This window comes from Corvus hawaiiensis, chromosome 3, assembly GCF_020740725.1.
Source record: "Corvus hawaiiensis isolate bCorHaw1 chromosome 3, bCorHaw1.pri.cur, whole genome shotgun sequence".
Lineage (NCBI taxonomy): Eukaryota > Metazoa > Chordata > Aves > Passeriformes > Corvidae > Corvus > Corvus hawaiiensis.
Genome location: NC_063215.1, coordinates 81,631,114 through 81,646,339, shown reverse-complemented (window position 1 = coordinate 81,646,339; position 15,226 = coordinate 81,631,114). Strand labels below are relative to the sequence as shown.

Sequence of the window (15,226 nt, the reverse complement as noted above, 5' to 3'; positions counted from 1 at the left end):
CAAATAACAGACTTCAGCCTTGAAGTAAAGTCTGTCCTACTGCTATAAAATTTTAAATGGTTTTGGATGGTTTTAGATTATTCCTGCTTTATTCCCTTGCTTCTCAATATCTGCACGGCTGTCGCTGCTCCCCCTACCAGCTCCACCTATATCCAGCAATTATCCAGTTAATAATTGTAAAATACGAGAATCCACTCTCTCATAACTATCCACAGCTACCAACCAGAATGCTTCCCCTTTGAACAGAAATCAGGTTCTATCTACTTCTTGTTGCAAACTGCCCTAAAAATACCATTGCAAAGACTAGAAACACAGGTCAGCACACAACAGGAAAATGCATAGGATCATGTTTTCTCATCTGGTCCCAATGTCTCTAGCTACAAAAGAGCAACGTTGCGTGGAGACAGAAGGCATCCTGGTCAAGTCTTGCCAGCTGCTCAGCAGGGTCCCAACGCCTTTGTTACATTGGTTACATGTTGTCAGTAAGCGTCTCACACAAAAGCACTAAAAATTATAACCCAGAGAGAAACAATATTACAAAAATAAAGCTTTTGTTTTCATTCTCTCTCACGTATCTCACTCTTGAAGCTTCTTCTAAGAACATAAAGTGTTTTTTACAAAAGCTCTCCAGCAATCATGGAGTTCTCACTCATTGAAGCAACAAGGTTTTGTTGCCCCTGCAGTGCTTTCCTGCTGTGTTACAAACTGCGGCATGCTGCTTAAAACTTCTAAGTGTAGGTATGTATATAATATCCTTCCCCATTTCATTTCCCACACTGTTGTATAGTTTCTGAGATATATTCTGCAAGAGTTATTAAAAGAATTTTTGCAAAAGTGCTGTTTTCTTCATGCCAATCTGCTGTTGCCATGTTCTCTCTTCTTTTGGAAGAGGAACGGGATTTCTACAGTTCTTGGTCCATCACATGAAGGGGGAGGAAGAGATGGGGTAAAAATAAAGGGAATGTATTACACAGTTCTCTGCAAGAGCACACAACACCCTGGAGATACACACTGCGCAGATACAATTACCACACTCATGTCTGCTGTTATGCAATAGTGAGGAAACAAAATTGCAGTTTTTCCATGCGGAGTTATAATTAACTATTGGAAACACAAGTTCCTCCTGGCAGTTACTTTATTTTCTTATGAGATTTAATCAGAACTGATTTACTGAGGTTTCAGTCTTTATTTTGTCTGGCTTGGGTGCTGCTTTGCACTACTCAAACTTTTAAAAAGCCCAAACATACATGCAGTTGGCCATTTTTATTTCACAAATCCCACCAAGCTAAAACAATGTTTAAAAGTGAAATGCATGTAAGCACATTTCACACAAAACCACCTGCACTGAAAGGAGGTTGTAGCGAGGTGGGGGTCGGTCTCTTCTCCCAGGTAGCAAATGACGGGACCATAGGAAATGGCACCGAGGGGAGGTTTGGATTGCATCTTAGGAAAATTTCCTTTACTCAAAGGGTGGTCGGGCAGTGGAATAGGCTGCCCAGGGAAGTGATATAATCACCTCCCTGCAAGTATTCAAAGGCATGTGGGTGTGGCACTTGGGGACATGGGTTAGCAGTGAACAGGGCAGTGCTGGGTTAACAGCTGAACTTGATCTTAAAGAGGTCTTTTCCAACCTTAATGATTCTAATGATGCTATGGCAGCAGTGAGGGTTTTTCTTATGTGCACTCTATCCAGCATTATACTTTGTGACTATTCCAGAGACAGTCTGAGAGTTCTGTGATGTTTTCAGCAGTCAGACTTATATGCCACTAGCTTGATGAATTTGTTGCAGGAACTCTAGCCCTCCATATATGACGTGCCTAGTTTACACAAGTTGTCCAGGTTCCTTGCGTGGTCAATACAGAGAGAGGGGTACTCCCATCAGGCAATTCCTCTTCACCTACATTATCCTGGGATGAACACTCCTGTTTTTCTTTTCTTCCTTTCCTTCAACTACAAAAGGAGCACAGACCCTGGGGATAGCTAGAGACAGGTGAGGTGAATTCCATCACAACAGCTTAACTGAGCCTTAACAACAGCCCCACCTGAGTCTGTCTGCACCCCTCTATGACTGAGGTAGGACAAATGGAAAAGAGTTGTTATATGCAATACACAAAATTGTGTCCCAGAGCAACAGTGATGAACAGGAAATTATATCCCTTCCCTAAATGCACTTAAACACAGTTTTTAATTTGAAATAACTTTATTTGAGTAAATCTTATGCCATGTTCAATGAAATGGAAACATCATTCCTACTATACCAAGTTATTAATCATTCTCTGTCTGTGAGCAAGCATGGAGAATGGAACCCCCGGTGTAACATGCTCTAGTGTAGTGCAGAATTGACTGCTACACTCAAGGTTACTCCAATAGTGCGAAGTGTATCTGGAGGTCCATACAAAATCGAGTATAAATGGAGTGTCAACTTCAGCAGAACCATGCTTTCACTTAGTGCATGTTCCAAGAGGGGTAGAGTACAGCAGGTAATAAAGAAAACAGCTACTGTAGCAAGTAATAGCTACAACAACAACAAAATTAAGGAATGAAGATTGGTTTTGCCCTACATGATTTCCAAATGTTAAGTGAGTTTTGGTTTTTTCAGTCTCCTAAACCCTGATGTCAGTCCTGCCAGAAGCCTAAAAGTTCACAGAAGCACTGCAAGGAACACCATGTTTCCACAGAATATCAGGTTTTAATGTACTGGGTCACTCAAGAAACATGGCTCCCCAGCTGCCATGCATAAGGAGAGCGAGTCCCACCCACCCAAGAGCAACAAAGGCCTGAGGAACCATCAGCCAACTTCTGATCTTCCTTAGAACTGGAGGGGAGGGGGTCATCATGACAGCCTGGCCTTTGCCAAGGAGAGGAGGCCACTCTACAGTATCCCAAAGCAAATAAAGATGCCTGTCTCAACCAACCTCTCCTGCAGATCTGTCAAAGAACAAGCTGTCATCCATTTATTCTACCCAAATCTCTGTTATATCCAGAGATGGAAGGAAGGCACTCCCAGAGTTAAACTACAGCTGAACATAAAGTTCATACTCAGCACTCTCCCATCAGGCCTCTTGTATCTCTGACAGCCAAGGCAAGAAATGTGGTTCTCCCCATAATCCTGGGAAAATGGATTTCATAATATCCCCTTCTCTTCTTTAGCCTAGGATCAGCAAAAATCTTATATATATACTGAAACACTGGCTGGATTTTTGTCTTCTGTTTGTTTTTTATGAGAAGCAAACCCTGCCCACTGACAGCTCCTTTCAAATTCCAGGATGTTGGTATGAAGGAAACTAACCCGCTTGGATTGAAAAATCATCCAGGGTTGACTTTCAGCCCTAAAGGACATTCTCTTGCACTGTTTCCTTGCTAATAGCTCACTGAAGACATATCAGACAATTGTCTTCCATAAAGGCAAATCACACCATGGATCCAGCTTCAGTAAAATATTAATGGCACCTAATTATATATCCCCAGAGAGTTTATTTTTCTTTTTCATTAAAATATACTAATGTAAAATTGTATTAAATCATTTTGCAATGTTTTGACTTCTGGAAGAGATTGAGTAACTGGACACCAATTTTGAAATACTGTCTTCCAACAAAAATATTCTCTTTCTTGCCAGCTGAGGAACCAGGACAATCTGCACAGGCATTTAGGTATTTATCCAACTTGAACTGGGCTTATCAGTACAGGAAGCCCACTTAGAGAGCACACAAAGGACCTGGATCAATTTGTTCCCTGATGTAACCCAAACAGATACTGGGATACACCAGAGACAAATCCAAAACATGGCATGTAACCTGCAAAAAGAAAATCCCAAGAGATCTAATTTTTAACACCCTACTAGCATTTAGCAGGGACTCTGATCCAGTTTCACAAGTACATGCTAGCTGTTCTGTGCCTGTCCTGTAATGGCAAGTAGATATAAGTCTTAACTAGATGGTTTTATAAGCTATTTGAAACATTAAAACACTTTAAAAAACACCCATAAACATACAATTGTAAAGAATTATCAGATAATTGTGCCCAAAACTGTAAGGAAATAAAACTTATTCCTATACACCATGCACCACAGATCCATTCACTTCTTGTATACAAAACAGATCTCACAGGCAAAATTTTGCCCATCATGACGTCTATGAAATGACTGGTGAAAATCTTGCCTACCTGATTGTGATACCAGAAGTATTTTTCTAACAGAGCTGAGATGATTCTGTGATCCTCCTCTTTTGTACAGCTCTACTGACTTTATAATGGTAAGAGACATAAGAAACAGCAAAAACTGATTTTTAGGCAAGGTGGTGCACAACTGTCACTAGCTCTGCATCACAGACAAACCCCAGCTGCTGTGAGGCAGCGAAAACCCAGCTCATCCTTTCTACTGGAAGGTTCTGTGACACCTTGCATCAGTGTCATTTCTGGCCCAGCAAGAAAAACTGATGAGCAAGAAACTTGGCAGCGCTGTACCCCTGCTCCTTGCAAAGGACTGTGCTACACTGAGGAAGGTGAAAAATGGCAGTCAGGTCAAATTCTAGCAAAACTCCACAAATTAAACAGCTTTTACTAGTGCAGCATGCAGTCTCTGCAAATACATCTCAGTCTTCAATAAACCTGCATTTGCCTCCACTGGTTTAGGGGTGACAGGCTTGACAGTTGGACTTGATGATCTTGAAGGTCTCTTCCAACCTTGATGATTCTATGATTCGATACTTTTTACTTCAAAGTCTTTTCAATGGACTTTTATTTGTGAAAATGAACTGTAACCTTGAGTTACACTTGAAGCATCCCCATTTACAGTATCTTATGCAATTCCTTTTTTTCAGTTTGTCATCCAAAAAACCTATGCTAGACAATAGTAATAAGATCCCCTAACATTAAATCAGGAGTGAATGGGAAATATCTGACTATACTAGGAAGACTTAAGTACATGAAATTTCACAAAACTGTTATCAAAGCCTATAAAATATCAGAAACTTGTTATCTTTTTTAACTAGACTGCTTCAGTAAATGAGTATGCGACCAAAATTAGACAAAAATACCCTTGGGACCAATACCTATGAAAGAACAAATATTGCAGCCAATCCTAACTTGATCCCAAAGTCAGCTAGGCTAAATGTAAAAACTAACCTTCTTGCCTGAATCATCCCTTTTTCCTCTTTAATTTTCTCACACTGGACAACACAGCCTTCCCAACCTCAACAACAGTGAGACTGAACATTGAAAACAGAGCATCTAAGAGGAGCATTATCACTCCATCTACAGCTACAGGTATAGACAAGTGACAAAGGAATTTTTCAACACTCCATCATAATCTCTATGACGAAGTATTTGGAAGCAATGCCACAGTCAACAGTCTTCTTTTGGGATAACTCCCACAGCATGAAACTTCACAGTCTCCAGAATGGGAGCAAGGAATTTGGCACATCTTCCACAAGCTCCTATGACTACCTATATCACGTGCATGGCCAAAACCTGTGTTAGTGGATCAGCACAGAAACCAACTCACTCTGCTAAAACTAGTGAGGATATTACCAATCTCACCAGCTAGGGTTAAAAACTAGTATTGCCTCAAAACTAATGTTTCCAAATGACCTCATCCTGCTACTGAAAGTGTGCAAAACCAGTAAGATTTAAGAGCTGACAGCCACAGAAGTTGAAACAAGATGTTATTCAGTCCTATACTTGCATTTATTTAGAGTACGAAAATCTGTTCTATGTGTTTCAGGTTACTATTTTGTCATGGCTGTCACAGAAGGCAAGAATTAAAAAAAAAAGAAGAAAAATAGAAATCTGAAATCAATCCTTACATATTTCAGTGGCTACATCTGTTTAGGTAGATTGTTTTACTTAAATAAATGCAGGTCAGGTCATAACCTAAAGCAAATGCTAATCTGTGGTTTCAATGTTTAGTCAGGAAGCCCTGCATAGATGTTGTAAGCATGGAATATGAATTTGTAACAATACAGTACAACAAACCACACGTATTAGTCAGGAAGTGGTGATTATCATGAAAACAAAACAAGAGTAAAATAAAAAGTGCAATAAGAACAAAGTGAGGTAGACTGAGATTGTGTGTTTCCAAAAAGCAGCAGCTCACATAAGAAATAAGCCATGAAAAACATCTGGGAGTATTTGGTATAAATGGAAGCTGCAGTTAGCTGTTGGACACAGCACAGTATAAAAGTGTTTAAGGAATCATTGGTGAGAGAGATGCTTCTCAGAGGCAGGACAGCAAGCATACTGCAGGACCATCTCCAGCAACTTATTTTTGCATAGCTAATGCTCATATTCAAGAATACACTGTGACAAAAAGCAAAATGCCAAGTTCCTTGAAAAAGCTGGTGTCATTCCTTATTCAAATCAACAGAGAAAAAACATGGTTGCTGAAAGCTCTTTGAAAGTTAAATATATGAACTGAAACAACTGCTGAAAGATTGCTTTGCATTAAGTCTTGTTGCAGATAAGACAAAGTCTGCAATGTGTCACAGCAACTCCTTCTTTCCAGTTTGCAGGCACTTTGTAGTGACTCGCACTGGAAGTATCTGAAAGAAAAAAGCTTGGCTGGAATTCACTGTGCATTAGCAGTTATTATTCTGAGAAGATTCACAGTGATCTTTTACAGCATAGACTATGCAAGAATGTTTTCTTCCAACAAAAGATTCCTCACAGTACTAGAGATGAACCAGTAAGGATAGCCAGCTGAGCCCTCAAAGATGTGGATTACCAACAAGACAATTCTCTTATGAAAGCACAATTTTTCTAAAAAATTGATTACCAGCTAATCTGTAAACCAATTATTTTATATTTTCATATGTGAGTACTTATCACTATGTAATCTACTACAATCTAATAAAATCCTTATAATATATAAACAAAAATATATAACTAAAACAATCTTTAAAAGCACCTGTTGTATTGGCATGACACAAATTGCATCTCTTGCAAAACTCATTGGTGAATTACAGATTTTTATGCATGAGTATGTTTTGGACATTCCCTTGGAATTTACCAAGCCAGTATGGTAGCCTTGCTGCCACAGACATAATCCTACAGCATGTAAGTGCCTTTAAGTTATGGATGGGGAATAAAGCTACCAAAAGCTTCACCCAGAAAGTTTGTGGCAGAACAAAGGAGTGAAATCAAAAGGTCATCCTTCCTCCCTTCCAAATATCAGTTACTTTTCATTCATTCATGTAGATAAAAAACCTGAACACAACAATGAGGGTCATACAAGCACAGCTTACCTACCTACACTGCAGGAATGGTCAGCTGTGAGCATCATGCATCCAGCAGTTAATTCGGGATATGTAAATGTCTGCTTCCTTTAGCTCAAAACATCTACTTAAATAAACACCTACTTTGTCTTAGTCACACTACTTAATAATCATTTTTTAGTATACTCAATTCACATGTTAGATAAATAAAATACAACTTACTGAATAGCACCATCTTCCATTTAGGTAATATAAAAAGGGATCTTGAGGCTTAAGTTCAATTGCCTTGTCTAGGTGCTCCTATTGGAAAGAAAATCAGTATCACTTTAGATGTTTGTTTGGCAAGTGTGTTTACATTCTAAGTAGTTTGCTGCAAGTCAGAAACAAATTCAGAAATTCTCTTCTGCTGCAATTGCCTTCTAACAACCTAAAAATATTTTAACTAGCAAATCCCTTCCTCACGGAGGGAAAGCAGAAAATTATTTAGCAACGTTGCACACAATGCAAGAAGGCATACTGTATTTAGAACATGACTAAACAGCTCTAAAGTTCAGTCAAATAATTCAAGAACTTTTGTCTTAAAAAGGCAACAACTTCAATTAATTTCATTTACAGTTAATATTAGGAAACTGTCACAGATCAAATCAGTGAGGAAGCAACTACTCTTGAATATATCTTACATGCCAGCACCCACCACTGAAGCATAGTTCCTTCCACCTTGGAATGTGACTGCCCCAATGAAATGGTACTTGACACAATCAACTGTTACTATAATGTGAAATTCAGAAAGTAAAATGGTTCTGTTTATAGTGAAACTTCAAAACCTAGAAAGTATCTAATGAGGTCCTTTTTCCGAAACCACTTTCATTTCACGTCATGAGTACCTTTATTTCTCTCTTTAATTTACCAAAGCAAGCTCTTAATGTTCAACATGAGTTTGAAGAAAAAATAAATCTGTTATTTCACCACTACCATTTGCCTCTCAAAATAAATTTAATTCGAACATTTCTTTTTTCCTTCCACGTATCTGTCTTTATAATTAAGCCAGTCACAAAAATATCTGAGTTACACAGATAAAAGAGACTATTATACTATATCCACAAACTATTCAGATAGGAGCTATGTTTTCATACTACTGTTTTCCCAAATCATTTCAGGATTTACTTTTGAGGAGTAAAACTTCCCTGAAATGGCCACTGGTCACACCATGGACTCTTTTAAAACTCCATCCTTAAACAGCTGCAGCACTTGTGTTATTTGTCATTTTCCCTTCGTTCCCAGCTTGTCCCAGTGCTTGGGGCTTAGTTCGCTTGGCACGGCTCACATGTAATTAATGCTCTCTCACAGGAAAGCTCCGCCACACTCCAAGTCCTAACACGGACATGATGTGAGAGGAACCCATCCCAGGCATTCCCCAGGAACTGGAACATGTCTGTTGCCTCTCACTGTCACCCAGAAAGGGGGGACGCCAGCTTGAGGGCAAGGGATGGATGGAAAGTGTCTAAGCAATGTTGAGGACAAGGAGGGGGAGAGCAGCACATGTAACACAAACAGCTAACTCTAAAAAACACAGTTACCTTTGAAGGGACAGGGTTAAAACGAACGTTACTTAAGGGTGACATGAAGGATGATTGCAGAACTGTGTTAGTTCATCACTTACTATTTCATATGTTTTGATTTTCTAAACAGAATTGATATTCCCTTTCCTCCCCACTTGGACTACAAAGGAAACCAGAAATCTTAATGCTGTTCCCAGAATCCTACCTCAATTCTTGTATTTTGCAAGCGTATAATCTATTTGCATACATAATAATGTTTTCGATTTAATTCAGCACCAAAATAGACCCGTGAGGCTGAATTACTCTGTTGGAAAAACCTGTCTTTGACACTATATAAGGAAATAACTTAAAGGAATAGCTTAAAAAAACCCAACCCCAAATCCTACAAAAACATACCTTAAAGAGATAACCATTCCTGATTTTGTTTTGTACACTTTCAAACTGAGACATATAGCCACACATAATTGCAAACCTGAGAGGGGAAAAGAAAAACACACACACATGCTTTTTATGATTTAAATAAACCTTTGAATCAAATAACAAAATATTTCAATACCTAATGCACACATTTACACCTGTTTTTTTTCCATCTGGATGGCTGTATGGAAGTTTGGCATGAGTTATACATATTCAGGAACAACAAAAACACAAAACAAAACAAAACAATGGAAACAAGAAGTTTAAATGATACTATTTGGGTTGTCAGTTAAGTGAAAAAAACAGATATCTCCTCCAAAATTCCAGCCATTTAGTTCAGAGTGTGACTCTTCCAGACTGGCTCTACCATTGACAGCAGTTTACCTCGACACATTGTGCTCTGCAGTGCACTGGTAACCTGAGCACCATCAGCTGCAGAACCTCATCCAAGAAGGCAAATGCTTGGGGTGTGCTCAGTGGGAAGCTGTACACACCTCAGAAATATTCACAGTTGTCTTCTACCCTTCTCAAGCACCTCAGTGCATTCCTGCACTTCTGACATTATTCTAGTGTCTTTAAAATTATTTAAAAACATACACACACATTCTGGTCTAACAGGATCACTACTGCTATTACTAGATGCCTATTGCTAAGATCATTATTATTTCTATTATTATGACTATGATTACCAAAAACTGGGAACACTGAGTGATAAAAGAAATGTGAGCTAATTTCTATAAAATATTTGTATTGTTAAGCAGATGTAAGTGAAAATATTTTCACAGGTAAACTTATAAAGATTCAGATCTCCTAACCAAACCTAGTATCGTATTGACACTCAACCTAAATTGCTATTGCTTTCTTCTTATTTCTTCAACAGTTACAGAACCTCTATGCATAAGGAATCTCTTGCACAGATATCACCTGTAGTGTCCTTGGGCCTATTTTCATTGGTATTAGGACAACTTTGCACTTCTGTATAAAACTAACAGAACCACCAAAGAAACAGCTAAGCAGCAAAACCTCATATAGATTATTTTTCTATTATTTTTCAGAATTTTGCTTTTTTATCAAATATTTTACAATGCAACACCAAATGAAAATAAAAAATAATCTTAAAAGAGGGAAATCAAGTTGAAGTCCAGAGGAAATATGAATTATGCAAGAAGCTTATTGAGCTAATTATGGTAACAGAACCACAATCTGTATGGCACATAGCTTTTAAGCACTACTAAACACCAGCTTTCTTGAATTTCTTTATATAATGTAATTATTCAAGCTCCAGTGAATCCTCATTAAGATGTCATTGCTAACACAACTCAAGAAATTATTTTATTGCTTACAGTTATACCTAATGGTTTTAAGTTAGAAATGCTCATGGTATAGGTCGTTGCATTTTTTGGTCAGTAAGTGTTCCCAGGTAAGGTAGGGAGCCAGCAGAACAACAGCAGTTGAGTTTGTAAGAGCTCCAGACAGACTGTCAAACACTGTTGAGCAGGATGTATGCTGTGACCGATGTGCACTGGACAAAATCCAGCTAATGGCAGCACTACTGCTGACAGCTGCAGTGGGAGTGCATTTCGTATGGGAATGAGCTACAGCTGAGGGAAAAGGCAAGGGGTGGGGGTCAGGAAAGTTCAGGTATTTAGAAAGAGGGGGAAGGTAGTGAAAACTTTATTAGGGTCAAGTAACTCAGGCAACATTGCCCCTATTCCCTTCGCTCATTAAGTGCTAATCAGATAAACTCAGCATACCATAGCTAAACGGATTGCTGCTACAAAAGAAAACAATGAAAAGCGAACAAGCTAATCCAGCATCTTGCAGTATTTCCCTGTCTGTGCGTGACAAGAAAGAGGGCCTTAGTTTAAACTAGTTCAAAGAAAAGCTTCTACTTACAGCTAAAATCTCTTGGGAGGGAAATCCCAATAAAAGTTTCAGCAAATTAGAGGGAAGCTAGCCCACTAACTTTAAATACCCATTATTTTTCCAAGGAAAAAATAAAAATCTCTTTCATGCATTTATTGGGGATTTTAGGGGGTTTTGGATTTTTTTGTTTTGTTTTGGTTTTTTTTCAATTTTATACTTTTGAAATGGGCTAGACAGCCAATTGATATAAATTAATTATTTCATTTTTGAAGTTCTATGTCATTTTGGATATTCATTTCATTTCTAAAAAATCCCCGAAACCAAACAAATCAAAAAAAGTGTCCTTTTTTTCCTGAAAAGAATTTTTAGACATTTTAAATAATGGTGCAAAGGGTAATGTTAATCATTGAATGGTTTAGGTTGGAAGAGGCCTTAATGATCATAGAGTTACAACCACCCTGCTGTGGGCAGGGACACCTTCCACTAGACCAGATTGCTCAGAGCCCCATCCAGCCTGGCCTTGAATACTTCCAGGGATGCCCATTCTCTGGGCAATCTGTTCCAGTGCCTCACCACTCTCATGGTGAAGAAAATGACCACAGAAAACGATGCAGGGAGCAACTAGAAGTGCTTCCATCTGGTTCTTGTTATTCCTTCTGCGGGCTGGTCGCAGCCCCGGCACTCCCTGGTCACCTACCCCATCTCGTGGTGACAGGAGGAATACTAAAAAGATTATCACACAACAAAGCACAAATATCTAATGAAACAGGTAAAAAGCACACGTCTCTTAGCAGAGCAAGCGATACTGGTTCTCTGCACAACCATTGCCTCCCTCACACCCTTTGAACATCACAGTACTGCTTACAGAGCCTTCACAGAGAAAAATAAAGAGGAAATCGTATCAGTGAAGAGCTGCCCGGAATGACCTATTTGCTGAGCTAATGTGATTCCTGGGTGATGTAAAAAAACCAGCCCCAGACACATTAGTCTAAATAAACACAACAATAATTACCTCAGTAAGACAGATACAGTACTTCAGTTGGTGTAAAAAAAATGCTATTCCCAGATGGAAGAAAAGTTATTGAACACAGTGTAGAGGCGTATGATTAATCACCACAATTAACAAACCTTTAATAAGCACGAACACAATCAAACAAACTCAATATAATAGGTCAGTGCCATGTTCCTTTGTTGCAAATAATGTCCTGAAACTCAGACTTGCAAGAAACTAGTCGACAGAGATGGATGCCAAGTACCAACGTAGCCCTCAAGCAGAAGGCCCTGATCAAAGTGAATTAACATTTTCCCTTCTGGTGCTACAGAATTGCTATGTGTATTCATGCCAGGCAAAACTGCAAGTGCATACCTTACCTATTGCAAAAAGAAGAGCAGCAGGCTGATCCAATAATTTTATCAAGCCAATTTGAATTTTAACCTCAAAAATTATACCAACACCTAAGACTCTGTCAACCACAGCTTATTCTACATGAGACAGATTTAAAGAAAAGATTTTGAATTCTCAAATGAAGATTAAGCCCCACTAGAGCATTTAAATACAGCATTATTTGCCTTTTCCTTGATAAATTTCACATGGTCAAAATCAGAAATTACATGCACCTTCCCAGACTTGTTCCTTCCTCTTCTATATACCTTTTAATATATCCCAAATATAAAAAACTTTTTATGCCATTTAGACTTTGGAAATGTGTAGGTAGAGGGCTTACATTTAGAAATCTAGATCTCCATTTTAGCACCCCAGTATCAAAAGGAAAGTTTTTCTTAATTGTGACTGGCAAGACTTTGAAAATGGGAGAAGATTTTGTGATATTTACCACAACCAAAGAATTTAATTCATCTGTTTCATAACTGTTTTTCACTCCCGCCTCTTCATCTGAGAAATATTTACCATGTAAGGTAGTGTGAGCAAAGGCTAGTGTGTGGGCAGCACACAAGAGGCCCAGTGAAAAGAAAGTTCATTTCCACTTCAGTTCTAAATGTGTTCTCACATCTCCCCATCCCTGCATGGTTCAGTTCTGTGCATGCCCCGACTCCCTCACTCACCAGTTTCACCCACTTATATATTCTGACAGTCTCTGCAATGCAGTGAGACCTGCAGGATTTCTTTTTAACATGATTTCAATGAGATACCAATTTCTATGTAGGGAGATTTTGCAACTTAAATTACTGATTATGATCCCTGTTGCATTGCCCTTCCTGAGATCCCAGTTTTGCACACTTCATATAGTATCACATCACTACCAAAATATTTAATCTACAAAAATGCATTTGACACAAAGTTTCCACGCAAAGGTATTGGTTTGCTATGACCATCCTCATGGGGGTATGGAAGCAGTGGCTGAGAAATGTGCAAGATTGCCAACACATGAAGTCAGATGTGCCAAGGTGCAAAGTGAAGTGATTAGGTGATTTTTTTGTTAGAGGAGATTTTTTTGTTAATAGGGATTTCATTTCCCTTTCCTTCTCCTTAGAATACAACTGAGTCTACACCGTAGAAATTTGCACTAATACACTTTTCATATTAAAATTCACCAGAGCATTGAAGCTGAGCTCCAGGGAAACATCAGATGTAGCACACACTTGTGCAGGTAACACTTGCAAAAACGTGGGAAACAAACCCCTATTTGGGTTTAAAAAAATCTCAGCGGTAAGGACACTCAGAATTCTGGCTTAATTTATTGCAACACATGCAGTATACCAAATCAAGGAAAAATGCTGCTGTTAATGTGTATTCACAGAAGTTCACTAGTAGAACATGTGGATGTCACGTTCTGCATTCCTTAGGCTGTGAAACCCACAACTGTATTAAAATCCTGTTTCCAGAAATTTAACTTTTATTTTTATAACAGACAGTTACGACAGATGGAAATAAAATCTTGAAGAAATTAGCAGGATAGTCTTCACAAATACAGAAACAGAGGGAAACAAGAGCTTTCAGAGACAGTAACACAACAATTCTCTTTGGCAGAAATGTAATAGAGATTATTAGGTTGTCAGAATTATTTCCTCTGTGACCATTCTGGCAAAAAGCTTGTAGTAAACAGATCTTTTCCCATGTCGAACCTTCCTTCTTTGCACTTGCATGAGTATGCTGCAGTGTTTCACTGATCCACTTACTACAGGAAAACTTACAGCTTTTCAGAAATGGCTTCTGAATTTGAAATTTTAAATTATTTTTACAAAAACAATTAAGTAATTCAAAGATTACTGACTAAGATTATGCATAATTACAAAGATTGCTGTAAAATTTCCTTGGTTTTCCCATGAATCAAATGCAGGGCAAATAACTACTAGCTGGAAGCCTGTATTTCTGCCCAAACTATCAATTCCTGAAAAATCAGACTGCATGATAGAAACAGATGCTTGTTGCTTGCAAGTTATCTGCCTTGTCTAAGTCTAAATAAGGGATAATTAAGAGAAGCAAGTAACAAGCATTTAGTTAGAAACAGATGAGGATTCAATTTTAAAAGTTCTTGGTAGTATGACCATATCCTACAACATATTACAAAATTTTGAAGAGTTTTGTTTCACTGGAGAATTATTTTTAGGCCATTGCACCTTATAAACCTGACAAATCATCAGTTAGAATTCTATTACTGAGACAGCATGTTCACTTTTTTGGGGGAAGTTTGTGTAAAATCACCAAAATACCCAAATGGTGATTATTCATGTCCTCAGTGGAACCCATCTGTGCTACTCTTCTGTAGTGTTGCCTGCCAGTGAGAGACTGTCCCTAAGCTCTGGAATTCACTTCCATGGAAAACCCAGGGCTTGTGAAAATATCTGCGCTTCTGATTAACACTCATGCACATGACAGAGAAAGCTCTTGGAGGCAGATGTGTTCAGCAGGAGTCTTCACTTAAAGCTGCTGGGTTTTCCCTTGCTAGCTTCACTTCCACCTAAATGAGACACGTGCCCTACGACTCCCATCAGCAGGTGAGTTCTAGAGAGTAACACAAACTCAACAGCAGCATCAAGTTTGTTTGTGGCAAACAAACCCAAGCTCAATGCAAAGAATGATCTTTTTAAGTAAACGTCCTGAAAACTGGCTGTAACAGTAACCTTTTTGTTTTTTGCAAAGCCTGTAACAAGTTCTCATCAGCAAAAAAGGAAGTGTGGGGATCTGGGCAACAGCAGAGAAACCTTTCAGAGCTCTT

The 15,226-nt window shown here is 38.6% G+C and overlaps 1 protein-coding gene across 5 annotated transcripts in view; it reads right to left on the bottom strand.

Annotated features, from left to right (window-relative positions):
- Window positions 1–15,226, bottom strand: part of RMDN2 (regulator of microtubule dynamics 2) — a 52,618-nt gene that overhangs the window by 14,517 nt on the left and 22,875 nt on the right. For all 5 annotated transcript variants that reach the window (XM_048298581.1, XM_048298585.1, XM_048298584.1 and 2 more), the window contains exons 6-7: window positions 9,165–9,240; window positions 7,432–7,509 (exon numbers count right to left, since the gene is read on the bottom strand). In XM_048298581.1, coding sequence (XP_048154538.1) covers window positions 7,432–7,509; window positions 9,165–9,240 — 154 coding nt within the window. The remainder of the gene's footprint in view (window positions 1–7,431; window positions 7,510–9,164; window positions 9,241–15,226) is intronic.